We start from the raw sequence: 21,377 nt of genomic DNA on the forward strand, positions 1-21,377 counted from the left end.
ACCAGATATTGACTATTACCTTATCAAAAAAAAATACCAGATATTAACTAATAAAAAAACTGTCATAGTTCAACCAGGCCCGGTAATGAGGTAAGATAGAAATGTTAAAATTAACTAGTACTCCCACTCAAAGGAGAACAACTTGAATGTCTAGTATGTTTATTGTTCCACTTAAATTAATCTATGTAGAATAAATATATTTTAAAGAGCAAGGTAAGTCGATCAATTTATATACGTAGAATAAGCAAATTCTAGAGAGTAACAATCTCATTACAAAGAAATCAAAATAAGGGAGTTGAGTGTATCACCTTAAGACAAAAGGAAGTTAAATGTTACAGAGGAAAACTGAACTTTGAAATTTTGCAAAACGTTTAACTACGTAACCTCTCTTCAACCATAATGCACTACTCTTAACCAACGCAGAAGGGAGGTGGGGGAAGTTCCATGGAATGTAAGCTGTTAAATTACTTTTAGTAACACTTTCAGAAACAAGTATAGCACAACATGAGATTAAATTAGGGTACAAGAGTGACTAAAACCTGCCATAAGTATTTTGAGGAACTTTAGTATCTAGCATCAATAATGGTAGGAACCTTGTGCAGTCATGTTCTGGTATGACGGCGGCTGCTGATACTGCGGCTGCTGTGAGTTCATGCTCTGATATGGAGCTTGATGAGGATTATAGTTTTGGTAAGGCAATTGGGAAGGACTACCACTAGGGTAGCCACTTTTAGCTGTAGAACTTTGATAGGCACTTTGTTGAGCAGGATAACTCTGGTGGTAAGCGCCTTGCTGAATATTGCTGCTCTGTCCAGCAGGAGACTCGTATCCTTGAAAAGTAGGGCGGCCCGCATTCAAATTCCCTGAAGACCCAGGAAAAACATTGTGCCCAGCATTCGTATAATCCGAAGTCCCCCGAATATCATCAATAAATCCAGGATTGATAGAACGAGGATCCTGAAATCTTGCCCTACTTCCAGCAACCTGTGATTTATACCAAGGATAATTAGCAGTAAGAACCATATGAAGTAGAAATAAACAGTCAAGTCGCGAAAGCAACATCTCCTCAATAAACAATCCACTTCCTTTTATGTGGATAAATCGGTATGAATAATAACTTGTGGCTTTAAGTTCTTATGTCTTTATACCGCAGATAATTCTCTTTCAATAATTTGACACGTAATCCACTTTATAGCCTTCTACTGAAAACTTTAAAGGAAATGCATAGTAGAATGCAAGATATTTTTTGACAAGTAGGAAATAACCAAGTGAAAGGATCCTCTACCTCTAACCTTGATGTTGGCTGTTAGAGTTGCTAAGGTAGCAAAGTGGGAAAAGGTCAGTTGACTCCTTGGCAAGCGTTTTAGGAGGAGTGATGGGTAGGGTGGGGTCGGATTGGATTATGAAAACTTCAGTTTGGATTTTCAATTTTCGGATTTTAGAAATTAAAATCCATTTCCAAACCACATAAGCTCGGATTCATTTGGTGCTTTAAAGTTTGGTTTCAAATTATTCGGATTGGTTGTTTCGGATTTTCAGATTTGAGCCTATAAGTTGGATTTCTTCCTACAAAAGTGAATGTCCAAATAAAGTATCCTTGCCAAGTGCCTTAATAATTCCTCACTCCCACCACAATCATTTGAAAATTTGATAATTGTAAGTACAAATGCAAACCACCCAAAGGTATGGCCTAGTGGTCAATGAAGTGGGTGAGATCTCATATTCAAATCCCCGCGGACGAAAAACACTAGGTGATTTCTTTCCATCTATCCAAGCCTTGGTGGATAGAGTTACCTGGTACCTGTTGCTGGTGGGAGGTAGCAGGTATCCCATGGAATTAGTCGAGGTGAGCGCAAGTTGACCCGGATACCACGGTTCTTAAAAAAATTGTACAAATGCAAACCCTTCATATAAGAAAAAGTATTACAATAAAAAGAAAAACAAAGTAATATATCGTTAGGATTTTTAGCCATTAAATGCCCGTTCAACCATGAAACCTTTGAAATATGCCACTGGTCAGCTTGAATTTGTTTACAATAGCAGCAGATGAGTCACTAATAGATAAGGAGTGCTCCACTTTTTGGAGTGACACCAAAAAGTATGTGAGACCAACAAAAGTGCTGCACTTAAGCTACTCAACTTCAGAAAGCAGCGAGTGTGGCGAGTACCGTGTAGAAACTAGAAAAGACCAATATACTTGGTTATACTTCGAAACCCTATTCTCCTTTTCTGTTGTTGTCTGATTAAATTTACTATTGGGCTTAGGACTGGACAAAGGTCGAATTGGTAGGGCCAAACATAAAGTATGAAGTCAGATATTTGAAAATCCAAACCGGAATTCCAAAACACCAAACCAAAAATCTGAATTTATAGAATTAGGGTTTTGCCTAAACTATGCCCTCCCCTAGTGATTGGGCATACCATATCAAAATTGATGCAGGTACAACAGAAGAACTTTATATACCCCCCCCCCCCCAAACACCCCCAAAAAAACCCTCCTGTCAAAAAAAGGATAACCAAATAGTTTAAAAGATTGACTGGCAATAGAGAAATTGGTTGTGATGTAATAAAGTATTTACTGAAGTAATAAATTTTTAAAAATATTTATCTTCAAGAGGAAAAAGATAATGCACCAAACAAAGTAAACTTGCATGCAAAATCCTAAACTTAGTTACCTAAAAATATTGTGAAGGTCAAACTATTTATCCAAATTGCTTAGAAAGAGAAGAAAGTATATCTTTTCAAGCTATGACCAAGGCTTTCCTTATTCAAAAAAGGATGGCAGGGATGGAAGCGCAGACGCCTTTGGTATCCCCACCAGTCAAGAATTGGGACCTCACATCACTAGCCAATATGCTTTCTCTCCTGCTTTACTTCATTCATGGTTCGATAAATGGTGTCCTAGGCATAGGTTATATATTTTTCTAAAGCACATACTTTTGTTATTTTAAATCCTTTAAGAGCAGTTGGGAAATTGAAATATACAGAGATATGAATAATCATGCCACTGTCGCCTCTTTCCATACACCATAGCACACCCCGTGGAAAGGCCTCCAATAAAATTGTCCCCCACAACGTTACTCCCGCCAAAAAATATATCTTGGTGCCGTTATTGATGTTTTAAGCAACACATCTTGTGAAATTTTCCTTTTCCGTCATGATCCATTTCCTCAAGTTCAATCCATATGTAGTTCTTACCTTCCCAAAAACCAACCTTCATTCGACCTCCCACATTTAGTCGTCTTCACTATCCGCCATAATATGTTCTCTTATGTTCAAATTTCCCCAACTATTCCTCTAAAGATGTCCTATTGAAATATGGACAATGTTTGTATCTCTTGCCCCCACCCATTGCTACGAATGTTAATTTTTTTTTCCAATCTACCAAGTGGTACTTTTTCTTCCTTTCTTCCCACTCCACAAAAATTCTTTCATCATCCTCCAGGGCATGTTTTAAGAGGATTCATTTCAACAATGTCATTTTTTACTTTTTATTTTAGTAATGGTGATATCTAGGCACCTGCGTGCACCTTCATTAAATCACACTGTATCTGCTACCTCTTAGAAACACAAGTATCGGATAATTCTATTTCTATCTACTAAGACTCAGACATATGGGAAGAAATCACTTAAAGATTTCTTCTTCGCGCGGCTAGGATTTGAACTCTGGTCTCCCATGGTTCATTCCAGCTTCATTGACCACTAGGTCACATCCTAGGGCGCGATGGTGATAAGTATGAAAAAATTTACTTTCTGCCTCACACAACTGACATTAATTGTGTGAGGCTTCTTTTTGTCTCACAAGTTAGTGGACCCAAAGTTTGTGAACCGAAAAGTGTAAGGTTTAGGCCCACCAACTTATGAGAGAAAAAAAAGACTCACACAACTAGTTTCAGTTGTGTGAGGCACAAAATAAACCTTTTCGATAAGTATCGTCTTTTCTAATGATTAGATATGAAATGTGCATCCATGTTTCTGGGTATGTTCAAAATCCAACCTCTCAAGCAAATGTATCAAAAAAATTCACAATTGCAGTAAGCATGAGTCCAACTTACACAAAGTCCCAATTGCTTTTAACCACCTCGATAGGAACACAAGCAATTACTTAATAGACTCCTCTTCTTAAAAGAACAATATTTTATAGACATTCTCCACCAAACTAACAGAGCAAGACTCTTGATATCACCGTGGCCCCATTCTTCCAATAGAGCAAAATGAAAATGAGCTAAAACTCTTCTAAAAAGTACCATTCATGAAAACAATGGATACAAAGACTCTTTATATGTCCTTGGCCCCAATCTTCCAAATGAGCAAAATGAAATGAGTATAACCTTTCTCAAAAGTACCATACATAAAAATAATGAATGCGTCCTATCACATCATTCTCCATTAATTCCCAGAAACGAAGGAAGAAGACCATCATAAACCCATAACAACCCAGAACCTTACTTCCCTCGCTAGTCCCTCCATCAACTCTCTTCTTTATCAAAGGTCTATCAAATGCTACGCTTTCATCCCTTCTAATCCTCTGAGATGTTACTTTATCCAGAGTTGGCCTCTAATTCTCCTCCTCACTAAATTGCTTGGTAATGACTGACTACTCAATCGTTGAGTTCCCATTCCCTGATGTTACATATTACTCCCTCCGTTTCAATTTATATGATACACTTTACTTACTAGTCCATTTCAAAAAGAATGATACATTTTTATATTTGGAAACAATTTAACTTTAAACTTTTTATTTTTACCTATTTTTCCATTAATGAGAAGCTTTTATAGCCACACAAATATCATGGTCCCACAAAGCTTTTAGGACCACAAGATTCAAAAGTCTTTTTTTCCTTAAACTCCATGCAAAATCAAACTACCTCATATAAATTGAAACGGAGTACGAATTTTTTGTTCGTCAATTTGTATCTTCAAGGTGCATCAGGAAGAATATCACTCAGTTAATTTTTGTCCTTCCAATTACTCCCTTATGAGCTTTCTCCCCAAAAGTGCCCTCCTATCTCTTTTCCTTCCAACAATGCTTTGTTAGTCTCTAATATCCTGAAACCTCATGTTTACATCTCCTTCGGAAATGCATATGCCAAGATTTTCATTTTGTGTAAATGTTAAAGATTGGTAGAAATTTATTTTTTTGAGATGAAGATTGGTAGAAATTTATTCTATGCTCTATAAAAGACTTACTATATTAACTATACATTTTAAGTATTTTCTTATTTTCACTCAGTTAATTTTTGTCCTTCCAATTATCCCTTATGTGCTTTCTCCCCAAAAGCCTCCTATCTCTTTTCCTTCCAACAATGCTTTTTTAGTCTCTTATATCCTGAAACCTCATGTTTACATCTCCTTGGTAAATGCATATGCCAAGATTTTCAGTTTATGTAAATGTTGAAGATTGGTAGAAATTTATTCTATGCTCTATAAAAGACTTACTATATTAACTATACATTTTAAGTATTTTGTTATTTGGGTAATTACGCATACTATGACTCATATACATTCAGCTCAATCATAATAAACAATGCACAAATCAAGCCAAGCTCATCTTAACCATCTTGCATGCGTTATTAAGTGAATTAATTATGGCTAGAAACCCAGCTCCGGTTAAGTTACACATACTTACTCAACCAGATTTTCAGCATTACTACTATTAGCGACATCCTAGGGCGTCAACTAAAGACACTCTAAGGCTAATTCACGTGATTTTCCTTCGTTGATCCATCGACTCCTGAAGGTGGATGCATCAACCAAGGCCATTATAAGAGGGCACACTAACAACATTAAATATAAAGAAATGCTATTAATCAATTACGTAAACACAATACATAAGAAAATCAAGATGAACAATGAGCTTATGGGTTATAGTGTAAGGAATGGCATAAAGAAATAGGCCTAAAGAAGCAATAGGTCTTACCTTTCATAAATACATCAATTTAAACTACTCATTTTCTAGTTTACGCCTTATTGCACTTTACAAGTTCTAGAGTTAAAGAAGCAATAGACTGAACTATTCATCATCTAGTTTATGATACTGAAATGGATAAAAACATGAGTATGGACATGGATCTGTCAAATATTCCTACAGTGTAATGTTCTCTTAGTAAATTATTTTTAAAGTAAATTCTGTAGACGTGCTTTTTCATTTTATTTATTGGCCTACCATATATGTGAATTACTTATGACCGGATTCTGTGTCGTATAAATGCAGCGGTAAGGAATTTTGAGGCATTGTATTTTCTAAATCTTTTTAGCACTTGCTTAATTTAGAAAGAAACCTAGCCAAATTACCACATAATGATACTGTTGAATTTGCTTTCTTGAAAAGTTGAGTAGAGAGTAGAATTTAAGTATGGTATTGATTAGTATACATAGCCTTTTTACCGGGATAACAATGAGATAAGCACCTTGAAAGAAGTTACTCATGCTTCCGGTCTTGACCAGGCTAACTATAACTATGAAATATTATTACTAAAGTTGGGTAACTACATACAAGGAGCAAAGGTGTTGCAGAGATTATTGAACCGACCATATGGTATTAGCCATATGGATGATATGTCCAGAAGATCTTAGCAGGATGCTTGGTCCAGGCGATGTACACAAAGTACCTCAAACTAGGCTTCGCAATTCTAGAGGTCGAAATCTTTTAATTCCCAAAGTTCTTGTTCATGGCATTAGAGACGTGAACGTAAGTTGTGCTCAATGTATAGCATATGTTGAAACAACGATAATTATATCATCTCTAGATGCATGAGAAGACAATTAAGATGATTAGTTTGAAAAATATTGATGCAATCCTTCGTGTTTTTGGCTAGTGAAGAGGCCAAGCTAGCTAATATTAACATTGTCATGAACTCAGTTCCACTTTATTTTGTTATTGCTTCATTAGTGGCAAATAAAGCAGGAACAAGTATTCCTAGAAGTGTTTCGCCTAGTTTTGCAATATTTTGGCTAAGACTTGGTAATTTGAGCATCCTAAGAGATGCTCCTATGATTGTGTAATGTGTAATGACTATATCAGGTACGTAATAGTCGCAAACATCTGCTTCTACAAAATTATAGTCTATACCAAACAATATTTGCATAGGGAAGAGAATATTACAATTGATTATGTAAAATTTAGTAATACAGTTGATTACATAATGGATAGCTAAACCAGAAAGAGGTTTTACTTTTGGTAATTAATGATTACAGTATAATATATTAAAACAAAAGACTAAAGTCATTATACAACTATAGGAGCATCACTTAGAATGCTCAAAATACCAAGTCTAGCAAACAACTACAAACACTAGTGAAAATGTTCTAGGAAAATCGTGACAATATTAGTAGTAGCTCGCTTGCCCCCTTCACTAGCCAAAAACACGAAGGGTTGCATCAATGTTGTAATGTTGTTCAAAGTTCAAACTAATCATTAAAATTGTCTTCTCATACATCCAACTCATTAAGGCATGCAAGAAGGGTTAAGATAAGCTTGGTCTGGTTTGTGCAATGTATTGTAGTAGAGCTGAATACAATGGAATAAAGCTCTATCATAACAAAAAAAATTTAAAGACAACAAATACGTTACTCCATCTGTCCCAATTTATGTGGCGGTATTTGACTAGGCACGAAGTAAGAAAGAAAAAGATAACTTTTTAAGCTTGTGGCTTAAACAAGCAATAGAAATTTGTATGGCTGTAAATCATCTCATTAAGGGTAAAATGAAATAAAATTAAATTGTTTCTAAAGATGTATGGCATTCCTTTTGGGATTGACTAAACAAGAAAGAGTGCCAGATAAATTGGGACGGAGAGATTATCTCTTATGAGTAATAGTTACTCCCTCCATTTCAATTTGTGTAATGCAGTTTGACTCAGCACGAAGTTCAAGAAAAGAAGGAAAACTTTTGAAACTTGTGGTCTTAAAAGCTTAAGGATAAAAGCTTTTGTGGGGCTTTCAGTTTGTGTGACTATAAAAAAAACTTCTAATTAAGGGTAAAATGGAAAGTATAAAGTTAACTTTCCATTTTGTGGGGTCGGCACTCAGCCCTTTTTTGTTTGCTCTGGCGATGGACGTACTGACACGCCACATCCAAGAGGAGGTGCCGTGGTGCATGCTATTTGCAGATGATATTATATTGATTGATGAGACGCGAGACGGTGTGAATGCGCAATTAGAGGTATGGAGGCAAACCCTGGAGTCTAAAGGTTTCAAGTTGAGCAGGACCAAGACAGAATACTTGGAGTGTAAGTTCAGTGGCGAGACACAAGGAGGGAATGGGAGGTGAGACTCGACTCGCAGGTCATCCCTAGGAGAGGAAGTTTTAAGTACCTTGGGTCTATTATTCAAGGGGATGGGGAGATTGATGAAAATGCCACACATCGTATTAAGGCGGGATGGATGAAACGGAGACTCGCTTCCGGTGTTTTGTGTGACAAGAAGGTGCCGCCGAAACTTAAAAGGTAAGTTCTACATAAGGTGGTCAGGCCAACAATGTTGTATGGGGCTGACTGTTGGCCAGTCAAGATCGCTCATGTCCAGAAGATGGAGGCAGCAGAGATGAGGATGTTGATATGGATGTGCGGGCACACCAAGTTAGATAGGATCAGAAATGAGGTTATTCGCGACAAGGTGGGTGTGGCCTCTATCGAGGATAAGATGCAGGAAGCGCGGCTTAGGTGGTTTGGTCATGTGAGGAGGAGCAGAGACGCCCCGGTGAGGAGGTGTGAGAGGTTGACATTGGAGGGCCTACGCAGAGGTAGAGGTAGGCCAAAGAAGAGGTACGGTGACTTGATTAGGCAAGACATGGCGCAGCTTCAACTGACCGAGAACATGACCCTTGATAGGAAGGTATGGAGGTCGAGGATTAGAGTAGTAGAGTAGGTAGTCTAGAGTGTTTATAACAGTCGTATTGGCACGCAGTCTCGCTTTCTGTTGGTAGTAGGTTTTTCTAGCCGTTGTTTCCTTTCATTGTTGATCACCTTAATATCTTGTTACTTTTATTCTACTTTTATATGGCTTTTTGGTACTGTCCCTTCTGTGATGCTTATACTTTCATGAGTCGAGGGTCTATTGGAAACAGTCTCTCTATCCTCACAAGGTAGGGGTAAGGTCTGCGTACACACTACCCTCCCCAGACCCCACGGTGTGGGATAATACTGGGTATGTTGTTGTTGTATGTAAAAGACATGTGATATTTTTCTATTTATCTCTAGCACGTCCAAAATATATTATCCCGTAAAAATGGAGAACATGAGAGATATAATTCTGTATCGTAAAAAGGAAAAGGTGGAATCAGAACAAAAATGTCCAGCAATTCACTCAATAGGTCTATTATAACTCCAATGGAGGGAATAACACAAGGTAAGAGTCTTCTATCTAGTTGGAAATAAAATGGATAGAAGGAGAGAAAAAGAATAACTCACAAAACCACCTCTTTGAGCTCTAGGCAGAGCAATTTACCTCATTAATGTTGTACCCTCCTGTTCTTTTTGCAGAGCCAAATGAATGGTCCGGAAACTTCACCTCCAGGGGACTACTGATACTTGAGTATCTAGAGTTCACAATGGTGATCAGATGAACTACAACAGAAAAAGCAAAGGAAAAAAGAACTTATTCAGCAACGGGTACTGGTAGTACCTAGTGGCAATGGGAAGATCTTGATAACTCGGATGGTCATATTCACGAACAGCACCCTACAGAAAGAATGTGACACTTCTTTAGTCAACTGGTCCAACTGAAAAGACCATGGCAGCAAATGGTTTCCATAACCCAGAATAGTGTGACAAGTCACTCATTCAACATCCAAATATATGTTCAAGGGGAAATTACAATCAATTCACCACCTTGCTATTAGTTTTGGTCAAAATACAAAAATGTTTTCAAGACCCTAAAAGCAAAAGCAACAGATGTTTTCTGAATAGTTAGATCTGTTTCAATAGTGTGACAGTATGCTTCACATCAAACAAAACCGCAAAGAGCAAAACTATGAATATTTAAATTAATTACTATTTTTATAGTTTGCAGAGAATAATCACTGATCTTATTTTACTTAAGGAGCTCCACTTGTAGTACCCAGAACCACTTCAATAAGAAGTACTCTCTTTTCAGTTACTCTCCGTCTTTTACATGGTATCAGAGCCTCTACGATTTTTCTAGAAACTCAAATAGCTTTGCCGACAGGTGGAAGGCCTTCCGCCTGCCCGGTGACCTGGTCGGTGTTTTCTTTTCGTTATTTCTTTCTTTCTAGTGACTGGTGCGTCCTCTTTACAGCAACAATCACCTCCTTTCTCAAGCGTCCAACACCTCCTCTTTAGCAACTAGCACCTTTCCTCTCTTCTTTGAGTGCGGTGCCACTCTCTTTCCGAAATCAATTCTAGTGGCGATGTGCATCTTTCCAGCAATTGTCTTGGAAATAGCTTTTTAGCATGATTTTGCAGGCTACTTCTTTGTTTCCAAAATAACAACAACAACATCAACAACAACCCAGTAGAATCCCATTAGTGGGGTATGGGAAGGGTAGTGTGTACGCAGACCTTACCCCAACCCCGAAGGAGTAGAGAGGCTGTTTCCGGAAGACCCTCGGCTCCAGAAAATAAAAAGACAAAGGAGACAATATTAGTTTCACCACAGAATCATAGGAAAAATAGAAACAACATGAAATTCAGAAGAAAGATGCAAAGCAAAAGCGATGGCTAGTAAATAAGTCCTGCACTGAAAAGCGAAATAGTAAGACACAACATTGCCACTAGCTATCTTAGACAAAAACCCTACCAGACTAGGCTCACAAAGGTACAAGGTAAGGCAATTCTCAACTACCTCCTAACCTACAACCTTAATACTCGACCTCCACCTCTTCCTATCATGTGTCATGTCCTCGGAAACCTGAAGCCTCGTCATATCCTGCCTGATCACTTCTCCCCAATACTTCTTAGGCCGCCCTCTACCTCTTTTCGTGCCCTCCACAACCAGCCGCTCACACCTCCTTACCGGAGCATATGGGCTTCTCCTCTGAACATGCCCGAACCATCTGAGCCTCGCTTCCCGCATTTTGTTTCCAAAATAAGCAAGTCAAATATATATTCTTCATTATTAGAAAATGATTACTTGTTTTATAGATTATTGCTCCTAATTTAAGCAGCTCCTCTTGTAGTGACAAGAAATGATTCCATAAAAATATTCTTTCTTCGTATTCTCTTCCCTTTTTACATAAGACATTGCCCAATTTTAGTCTCCAAACTCAATAGATAATCACAATTCTTATCTTTAGAAACTTTGAAAAGGTCAAACATGACATTTAACTTGAAATCTTGGAGCCAGAGAGAGTACAACCTTTCATCCATAATACTGAAATGGTAAGAATTGACGGAACAACACACCCATCTTGAAAACCACCTATATAGCCTTATAAACTAGCGAAAGGAATCTTCACTAATGTTTTATGCCTCATCCAACTACAAGCTAGAGAAGAACAATGTTGCTAAAGGCTTGTTTAGGCATGCTTAAACTCCTAGAGTTCAGCTCAGTGCAGGCCAGGGGCCTCACTCGCCAGCGTGTGGAACACAACTACTATAGGCTTTGTCTAACACTACATTTGACATAGATGACAACGCGATATACTGATTATTAATGGAATTTTTCATGGATGAATATGTTAGTAGTGAAGAATAAGAAAATAGAATTATAGTAAGAAAAAAACTAGCCATTATTCTGAACAAGAAACTTGCATATGAATCAGAAATTTAAAACAATTTTTGAATTTGATTAGCATGATTTTCACGCCAAATATTCTAATCAAAGTGCAGTTTTTCAATTATCTGGTTCGCTCCTAGTTACAATAATTTTGTCCTAAAAGACAAAATATTAAGCATTTAAATGAAAGGGACTCAAATACAGCAAAATAAATATAGAGGATTCATATAGTCAACCCAACTAGTCTAACATTGAGACATAGTAGTTGTGAATCTTGTGATGGTCGTCGTTTTAAATTCTTTGGTCCATAAAATTGTTGTTCGTAATTTGTCCTTCTTTTCTTGCATTACATGTATTTTTTCTTGTTTTCCTTCGTCAGCTCCTTCCTCCACTGAAGCTCGTGTTTCAGTTGCGGTTTGTACTTAAAGCTCCACACGTCTGTGCACGATAAAAACTTTAGCTACACTAGTAGAATTAGGCCGACAGAGGTAAATGGTGCCATGAAAAATATGAAGATTAGAAAAGCTTGTGGTCCAGATACTATCCCTATAGAGTTGCAAAGTGTCTTGGAGAGCTTGGACTTTGGATTAGAATGGTTCACCAAGCTATCCAATGCTATACTAAAAAATGGCAGGATGCCTGATGAGTGGAAGAAGAGTATCCTGATTCCAATTTATAAGAACAAAGGAGATACCCAATCATACGATGAAAATCTGGGAAAAAAGTGATAGAACATAGACTTAGGAACACGACGAGAGTGAGAGAACCAATTGTCCTTCAGATCTAAACGAAGGCTATATTCTTGGTAAAAAGATTGATGGAAATTTCTCGCGAACGGAAGAAAGATCTACACATTTGTTCATTGACCTAGAGAAAGCATATGATAGAGTATCACAAAAGGCCCTTTGGTGAGTGATGGAATTCATATTAAATATATAAATGTCATAACGGACGGAGCCGCCACTAGCCTGAAAACATTAGTAGGAGATACAGAGGAGTTCTTCATAATAGTGGGTCTACACCAGGGATCGGCATTCAGCTCCTACTAGTTTACCCTAGTTATGGATGCGCTAACCAACATAATACAAGATAAATTTCATGGTGTATGTTATTTGTTGATGATATGTCAACCAAAAACTTGAACTATGCAAAAGAAACCTCGAGAATAAGGGTTTCAGGATAAGTAGAAGTACAACTAAATACATGCACTACAAGTTCAGTAAGCATGAGAAGAGAGCAGCTGAGGTAAGACTAGAGATTGTGGTGAAAAAATGGAAACAATTTAAACATCTAGGCTCGTTGTTTCCGGAGAATGGAATGATAGATGAAGATGTTACTCATAGAATTAAAACCGGATGGTTGCAATGAATAAGTATCACTGGGGTGTTATGTGATAGAAGGATGCCTACCAAAGTGAAAGATAAACTCTACCGAAGAGCTACAAGACCCGCAATGCTATATGGTAATGAATACCCGGCCGCCAAAGTCCAACATATCTACAAGATGAGTGTTGTAGTGATGCGGATGCAAAGATGGAAGTGCGGTCATACAAGATTAGACAAGTTTAGAAATGACTACACGCATTGAGGATAAAGTGGCAGAAGGTCACCTGAGATGGTTTGGTCATGTTCTGTGTCAACCTGCATATGCACAGTCCGTATGTGTGAAACTATGGTGAGTGAAGGTGTTATAAAGGGAATGGGATAGAACTAAAATCACATAGTAGGAAGTTGTCTTAGAAAGGTCTACAAATTCTTAGAATCAATGCAAACTTAGCTAAAGGTAAGACACAATAGAAGAAAAAAGATTCATATGTGTGATATCTACTAGTTGGAAATAGGTAAAACTTATTTTCCACTTCTATTTTATTTGATATGATATGATGACATTAATTGAGCTTAAATGAAGAAGTGAGGATTCACATAGCCAACCCCAACTTATTTGGTATTGCGGCTTAGTTGTTGTTTTTGTACTTAAAGCTCTAGTAGGCCTAAAATTACATAGAAGTAAGTTGTCTTCGAAAGACCTACAAATTCTTGGAATCAATGCAAAACTTAGCTAAAGATAAGACACAATAGAAGAAAAAAATTCATATGCGTGATATCTACTAGTTGGGAATAGTGTTGAAATTACTGCCTCAACAGCTGGAAATTTTGCATAACTGCTGAAATTCACAATCTGCTCAAAGCAAGGAAGTTTTTGAGATAAATAAGCCTGTAACTGTTAGTAGAATCTTATCTTTCTGTTGCTATTTGTTAGGATATAGCTGTTTAGTGATAATCTGCAGCTGATTTTTCCGCTTCTCTTTAGAGCTTTTCAGTTATAAGTTCTTGTATAAATATGGCTTTGATTATTGAATAAAATATTATCAGCAGTATATTCATATATCCTTTATTCCTTTGCTTATATCTTGCTTTAAATTCCAACATATTGGTATCAAGAGCCTGTCATCTTGAGGAACTTGTGAGTAGAGAGTGAACCAAATACCAATTCTTCCACCCAAAGCACAACTAGTGTACAGAGGATATTCAACTTTACCATCAATGATGTCCCTAATACACACCAATAGTTGTAATCTATTCCTTTATAAGGGACAGAAATGAGGCATAAGAATATTTAAGAAGCTTCCCCACATAGGCATGTCTAATGTACAATTCCAGTAAATTCATTTTGAGTACGGGACTGGTGCCTCATACCACCACAACATCTCCACCCTTTAAATGAATTAGATGATGCATTCTGCAGGTCATGTGGTAGTGCAATGTTGCTACGACTTTGTGTTCTCCTATTGTAAATGATCCTAGTAAAGAGGTTACAACAAACATATCGCACTACTCCTAACACCAAATATAAACAATCCAAAATGAAGGTATGAATTGGTCCAAGCGCCACAGTTACTTTAAAAAAAATAAAGGTATAAACTCCAGTAGAAGCAACATTAGCAAGATGATCTTCCATACCTTCAAATGATCATATCTTCTAGAGCTGCCCGCTTCCATCACACCTGAACGTTGTGGATCTCCACTTCGGAAATCCTCTGAAGGACCAAATCCAGAAAGTCGCCTAACAGGACCAGATTCCGCCTTGCTATTTACATCCCTAAGGGATCTTGTTCTAAGCCTAGAAGCAATCTCAACCAAGGCATCTTTTGCCACACCAAAGCTTCCAGATATCTGAATAAATAGAACTTCAATTATTTTGAGATTGAAATTTCTCACAAGATAGTGGAAACAACAGTACCAACATGCACAAGAAAACTGAAACTAGGACATATGTGAACCGGAAGTGACTAGTCTAAACTTGCAGACTACAGATAAATCACCTGCACAAGCTCTTCATCTGCAGATGCGCATCTGGGTTTATCATCCTTGGAAATAACACGAATATCTGCTTGTGTCCTTCTCCTCATCTCATTGATAACCTGTCCTCCTTGACCAAGAATGCATCCAACCTTATTTGAGGGAACAAGAAGCCTTGTAGTGATAATTCCTTTGTCAGAAAATTCACTTGTTTTACTTTGAAGTTGAAGAATGGCATCAATAGTTTGTGATCTGGGATCCCACAGAGACTGGAAGGAAAAAAATGGCTTGGTGACATGCTCATGAGGATGCTAATATTATGAATTCCTCAATGAGATACATTACCTCCAAAGAGGAGACATGAATAACTCTTTCATCAGATTCCGGTACGACATCCTCAACATGTATACTTGCTCCTGTTTCCTGCTGCAGTTGTTTTACATTGAAGCCCCCCTTGCCTATAACGCCACCAATTTTCGCAGCTGAACACAGAATTTTCATGGTGAAATCACTTGGAGCTTCACCAGCACAAGGGGGAGGATCATAATCAAAATCTGGACGACCAAATCCAGGCTGGTTGCTATACCCTCCCACCCCTAACACAGGCGGCATACCATTTAAATTAGATCTACTTCGAGACCACATTGATTTTCCTGGAGGAATCATATTTTCCACGGGAAGACCAGGGGGGTGAAAACCTTGAGCACCATGTACCATGGGAAAACTCGAGGTAGGTTTGTCTTTGCGTGGATTCTGATGCAACAGAGTTGATACTTCATACAAGGCTTTTCTTACCAAAGCAGGTTTACCTGATATCTGAAAAACCCTACCAATATTGAAAATTCTTTTGACATGATATGGCCCAAAAGAGACACTTAATATGTAACTCCTAAATTATCAGCAAAAAAAATAACTAAAATAAGATGCTCCTCGTTAAAAAAAGTAGTATGGACATGATTGTATCCTAAAAAATGTAATTACCACCATAAAACCAAGAAACTTAACAGAATCGAAATCACAAATCCTCTAATCATCTATTGATGTTTCATAGAAGAAATAGCATGGATACCCAAAAAGACAGACATACAGACACACACACACACAGAGAAACAAACAAAAATTTGGCACGGTTACCAATTGCAAAATTTAGAGCGCAGACATTAACTAAGTGCACAGAAACTTTCAGCTTGTCAAAGGGGCACCTTGTTTTTCAAGATAAAAGATAAATGAGGAAACTAGCAGTCAGATAAACATTAGCTACTGGACAGCTGGTCTAGCCTACACGTCATTGAATAGCTAAACATTGGTGAATTATAAAAAGACATTCTAGGACTAAGGAATCAGGAGGAGTAGTAGATGCTTGAAGATAAGCAGAAGACAATCTAGGGCTAAGGAATCAGGACTAATATATGCTTGAAGATAAGCATAGGACCCAAAAAAACGTACAACAGAGCAAGAACATAATGCAACTGCTGCATGCAGAACTAAGATCAGTAGAACAACAACAACAACAACAACATCCGTTTTAATCCCATAGAACTAAGATCAATACAGATGAACAATTAGTTTAAGTGTTTAACGGTACTCTTCCCCTTTCTCCTCTGCACTATCATACTCTCCAGGTAACGAAAGCTCATTTCAAAGATTACTCACCTTAAAAATAACAAAGAAACTAAATAAGTTGTGCACCCATAGAAAAGAACATGAAACTTACTTGGACCAATTCATCAGTGGTCATAGCACAAGCTGGAAGATGCTCAGCAGATTGAACACGAATGCTTGCCCCAGTCTCACTTCGCAATTTCTGAATAACATCGCCTTTTCTTCCTAAAAGGCATCCAACCAAATTGTTTGGCACAAGTAGACGTGTGACGATTACAATTTCATTCTTATCCTCTTCTTGTGCTTCATGCAAGTCTTCTTCAACAATCCTATTGTGAACTTTTAACAGAGCATCTTGCGCTGCACAATGTGGCTCCATGCTACCATTTTCTTCCTTTAATTCTGGATTTTCATTGTTGTTGTCAGTGTTTTGTCTCCTAGCTAGCTTTGTAGAGGGACTAGAGATAATTATTAGTCTATCATCAAAACCAGGCACACTGTCAGCAACCGTAATCTTTGCTTGAGTTTCCTCTCTCAGGGCTTTGATTATGCTACCACCTTTTCCAATTACACTACCAATTTTTTTGGATTGACAAAGTATACAATAGGTAGTATCTGAACTTCGAGAACTTTCAGATGACCGTTCATGACCAGGATAATTCCCCTTTGCATTTTTAGAGCCTCCCTTCCTCTTGAACTGGGGGTTAGAGCGTTGCCTGAGAAAATTTCTTTTGTATTCGTCCATGACTGGATGGACTAAATAACTCTCAACAAAAGAATATTTTTATCTCTCGTGTAACTTTTTTCTATTTTAGTAGTTACTCCAATAGGGTTATCACCTGAAAAACGAAAATTGCTTAGCAAGAGACAGAGAGGGCACCAAGTACAAAAATAAACAAGTAAAATAACTTATAAGATATGATTGCATCCAAATTACTGATAGGGTATGAAAGGAGGAAGGAATTTCTGCTAACATGAAAGGGGCTTAAGTTTCAACAATTGGACCGGTGGAAATGAAACAAACACATAATCCTCAGACATTGCAGAGTGCCTTCAGCTCAGTTTTATTTAGAGACCAGCCAGTTGATTGTTCTCATAATTGGTGCTTTACCAGTCCCCATCTCTTTTGCAGTGTAAATAGGCTTATTGATAATCAGAGACCAATGCACCTCAGGTTAAGTTAATGGTATGGGTTCGTGACCAGAGGAATGAATTAACAATTAAACATGCCTTGTAAAATAAGCATACTGCCCCCTTTCCCAAAAGCAAATTAGACAGAAAAGTTCCCATCAAGTATCAAAAGCATCCAATAACATTCAACGACCGGAATCCCCGGAGGAAAGAGAATCAAATAAGAGGTGGATAGTGTAAGATTATGTCTAGAGCAACAAAAGTTCCTCTAGAGAATCTTCTTCCAGCTTAATTGTCAAAAGGTTAACAGCCTAGAGAAGTGGCAAGATATGAAATGTGCACTTTAATGAAGAACATGCAAATGAAGGAATATATACTATGTGTGTATATATGAGTGTGTGTGTGTGTGTGTGCGCGCAAACACACACGAAAACTTACACACAGCAATGACAAGTAATTATAACCAGAAAAATAACTATATGACGAAAACACACCGCAATGACAAGTAATTATAACCAGAAAAATAACTATATGGACATTTTGGAAAATATTTTGATAAGTTGGAAAAATTAAAACTACAATTAAGTGAAAATAAATTAAGTAAAAGGCCTATACATGAATTGAAACTCCAACTTGCACACATTTGCAAAACTGGTCCCCTATAACTATATGGACATTTTGGAAAATATTTTGATAAGTTGGAAAAAAAAAACTACAATTAAGTAAAAATATATTAGGTAAAGGCCTAATACATGAAATGAAACTCCAACTTGCACACATTTGCAAAACTGTTGCCCTAATTAAACTTGTTCCAGATTAGACCATCGACTTGTTAAAATCCCACATAATAAACACATTTGAAAGAGGGACAAGGGTTTAAAATAGCACATGTTCCTCAATTGTGTTTACGTAGATAACACATAACTTATCACATAGAACTATTATTGACCTTCACTTCAAAGTTCAAACTCAAATCCATGCATCTTCAAGTGGAGCTGCATTTACTTGTTTAAACCCCAACTTATACCATACACATCCACAAATAATCATCTACCAAATAGACTTGCCACCACGGGGTTTCCCACGAGCCCAATTGACGGAATGCTATCTCCAATGAGGAGAGAACTACAAGGTCCTCCTCCTAACTCCTCTTAAAGTAAATAGAGATTCCTACAAAATAAAGAAACCTCCTGTTACTTCACACCCTCTAAACCACCCACTGCTGCAGTCTCTGTCACAGGCCACTGCAGCTCCGATGATGATGACTCAAAGCCCACAAACTGTGATAATCGACATTATTTCCCCAAAAGTATTCAACACCATACTTAGTGACTTCACAAGTGTTGTACGCCTTGCCACATTCTCTTCTTCTTCTTCCTCCAAAGCGACAGAAACTTATCATCGACGACCAAATTCGGTACTATAAAAAGAGAATGAATTAGAGAGAGGAGGTAGGGTAGAGATTGAATGTGAGCGTTGTATAGAGAAACAGAGAATGGAGAAGGTAAAGAGATTTTCTTAGAGAGAGGGGGTGGGTAGAGGTTTACAAGGAGAGGAGGGAGAGTAGAAAGTGAGAGCAATGGAAGAAAGAAGATAAAGCGAGCTTCTATGTTCACATCCCCACTCCCTAAACGCCTAATTCACATGCCATTAAACCAGCTCAGCCGCTTACATGTCACATACGTATAGTCAAGTGCCAAAGTTGTTGATGATATGGGATTTTAACAAGTAGATGTGCCACAAGTCTATGTAGGACACTGCATGCAAGTCGGACTGTCATTTTATGTATTGGGCCTAAATTTAGTATTTGAATGGAGGAGGGTAAAGGGGCAGGCCCATCATCCCCGAGCTCTGAAGGCTATGTTTGTCCCGAAGGATTGGCTTTAGACGGATCTCTCGGTCATAAAAAAGTGTATTAAGCATAAATCAAAACTATGTCAGTCAAGGTTCTTTTATTCAATAAAACTATGTATCAAGTTCAAAATCATTTTACCAAGACGAAGTTTGTAACTTAGATTTAATGATTAATTTGGTCACACCAAATTTCTAATTTCTGTTCCTAATCACTAGTATGTTCATCCACAATGTTTTCATAATAATTGATATATCACTTTACTAGTTATACCTTTTGGGTAATGTTCGCCACTTTAAGATAAAGCTCATGAGTGCTGAGACTTATAGCTTAGCGCCTTGATGCCTACACTAAAACAGATCTACACAGAATTTTAGGGCCTAATCAAGCCTTAACTGTGCCTTTAAAAACGGTGGATCCAGCGGGTTAGAAGAAAATTTGCACTAGATGGTTATTCGTTCTAGCTCCTAGTATTACAAAGAAAAAAATTCTCGTTTAAGCAAAACTTCATCAAACTCCTTAAGTTGGATCCTCTTGTACGCAATGAAGATGGAAGTCATATTCTCCAAGTTGCTCTTATGAAACCTAAAGTTATACATTACTATTGAAGTGTGTGACTATCTCATCTAAAAGCTTAAGCTATTAGAGAGAACACACATTTAATTACTTATTTAGATACTGTCTCTATGCACCCCCTTGCATGCGGGCCTAATTCTTTTTTATGGGCCAAACACGTGCAACTTTTTTTATTTTTCTGCTTTTTGGGTAGTGGTGTGATTTGAACCAACGACCTTTGCCCGTTCAGATACTATATTGAAGTGTGTGACCATCTCAAGCAGCGGAGATGTAGGCTTAAATATACGGGTTCGGAATCAATAGCTTTGGCTCAAACCTTGTATATGTATTAAAAGATTCACTAAATATGTACACAAATTAAATTTAGAACCCGGTTACTAGGACTTGAGGTCGTTGTCCTAGATTCTAAAACACATAAAGTTAAAATCCTAGATCCACCTCTGTCTAAAAGCTTAAGCAATGAGAGATAACACACTTTTAATTACTTAAGTACAATATGTCTTAACAATATTTAATGTTGTTAAAAAGTATAAATTACAGCTTCATCAATTTTGTTTCTGCTTCTCCCCCAAGTAGTATGTATTACTTTACCAGTTTCACGACATTGAGAAATTATATTCAACAAAAGAGCAATCATTATGCTCAACAGTTCGAGTTATTATACTGTACGATAAAATAACCGATTCTATGTATTTATAACTGAGAACAACTAGTATTTATTATTCTAATTGGGGGGGGGGGGGGATTCGAACTAGGTTTTCAATAGTGCGAAACGAAAGCAAAGAGCATAAAGTCAGATGCTATACCATTTCCGGTACACCAGGAAAGTAGAAGCAGGCGGCGGAGTCGATCGAGGTAAAGCTAAAAATATTGGCAGGGACTATAGGGCTTGTTCACCGGCGGGACGAATTTTGGATTTGTTCCGTCTTTGATTTCAGCAGGACCTAAGGAAAGCCAATTATGGGCCTGGGCTTCTCTAATAGTTGGGCTACAAAAAGAAGGCCTTCTTTGAGTATAAAGGGAGTTTTTCACATAAACCTACTTTATGGGGCCGCTGTTGAAGTTATACCCGTATTGCACAAAAATTTACAAAAATTTCTTCATTGGGATCTAAAGTGCTTCTATTTCTTCTATATAATTTCAGAATCTAATATGACTTTCTTTTATTTTTCTAATGCAACTTTAGAAAATCGGATCTTAAGTAGTTAAATCTCTTCAATGCAACTTTAGAATTGGATTTG

The 21,377-nt window shown here is 37.5% G+C and overlaps 1 protein-coding gene across 2 annotated transcripts; it reads right to left on the reverse strand.

Annotated features, from left to right (window-relative positions):
• Nucleotides 235-21,088, reverse strand: LOC109228591 (KH domain-containing protein HEN4-like). Of its 2 annotated transcripts, XM_019393733.1 has the most exons (8): nucleotides 20,943-21,087; nucleotides 16,690-17,416; nucleotides 15,321-15,791; nucleotides 14,999-15,244; nucleotides 14,637-14,849; nucleotides 9,625-9,680; nucleotides 9,448-9,538; nucleotides 235-984 (listed from the first exon to the last, which is right to left on the reverse strand). In XM_019393733.1, exons 2-8 carry the CDS (start codon nucleotides 17,320-17,322, stop codon nucleotides 577-579), a joined length of 2,118 nt encoding a protein of 705 aa, XP_019249278.1. In that variant the 5' UTR covers nucleotides 17,323-17,416; nucleotides 20,943-21,087; the 3' UTR covers nucleotides 235-576. The 2 variants fall into 2 exon arrangements, with proteins under 2 accessions (XP_019249278.1, XP_019249279.1); XM_019393734.1 differs by lacking the exons at nucleotides 9,448-9,538; nucleotides 9,625-9,680 and having other exon boundaries at nucleotides 20,943-21,088.

Source organism: Nicotiana attenuata, chromosome 7 (genome assembly GCF_001879085.1).
Source record: "Nicotiana attenuata strain UT chromosome 7, NIATTr2, whole genome shotgun sequence".
In the NCBI taxonomy this organism is placed as follows: Eukaryota; Viridiplantae; Streptophyta; class Magnoliopsida; order Solanales; family Solanaceae; genus Nicotiana; species Nicotiana attenuata.

What these genes read in the sequence shown, in the direction of transcription:
- LOC109228591 (XM_019393733.1), bottom strand. Translation starts at nt 17,322, where the DNA reads ATGGACGAATACAAAAGAAATTTTCTCAGGCAACGCTCTAACCCCCAG. An exon ending in GATCTTCCCATTGCCACTAG is followed by an intron (nt 9,539 to 9,624) that starts GTACTACCAGTA and finishes TGTGAACTCTAG; the next exon opens with ATACTCAAGTATCAGTAGTC. An exon ending in GAGGGTACAACATTAATGAG is followed by an intron (nt 985 to 9,447) that starts GTAAATTGCTCT and finishes TATAAATCACAG; the next exon opens with GTTGCTGGAAGTAGGGCAAG.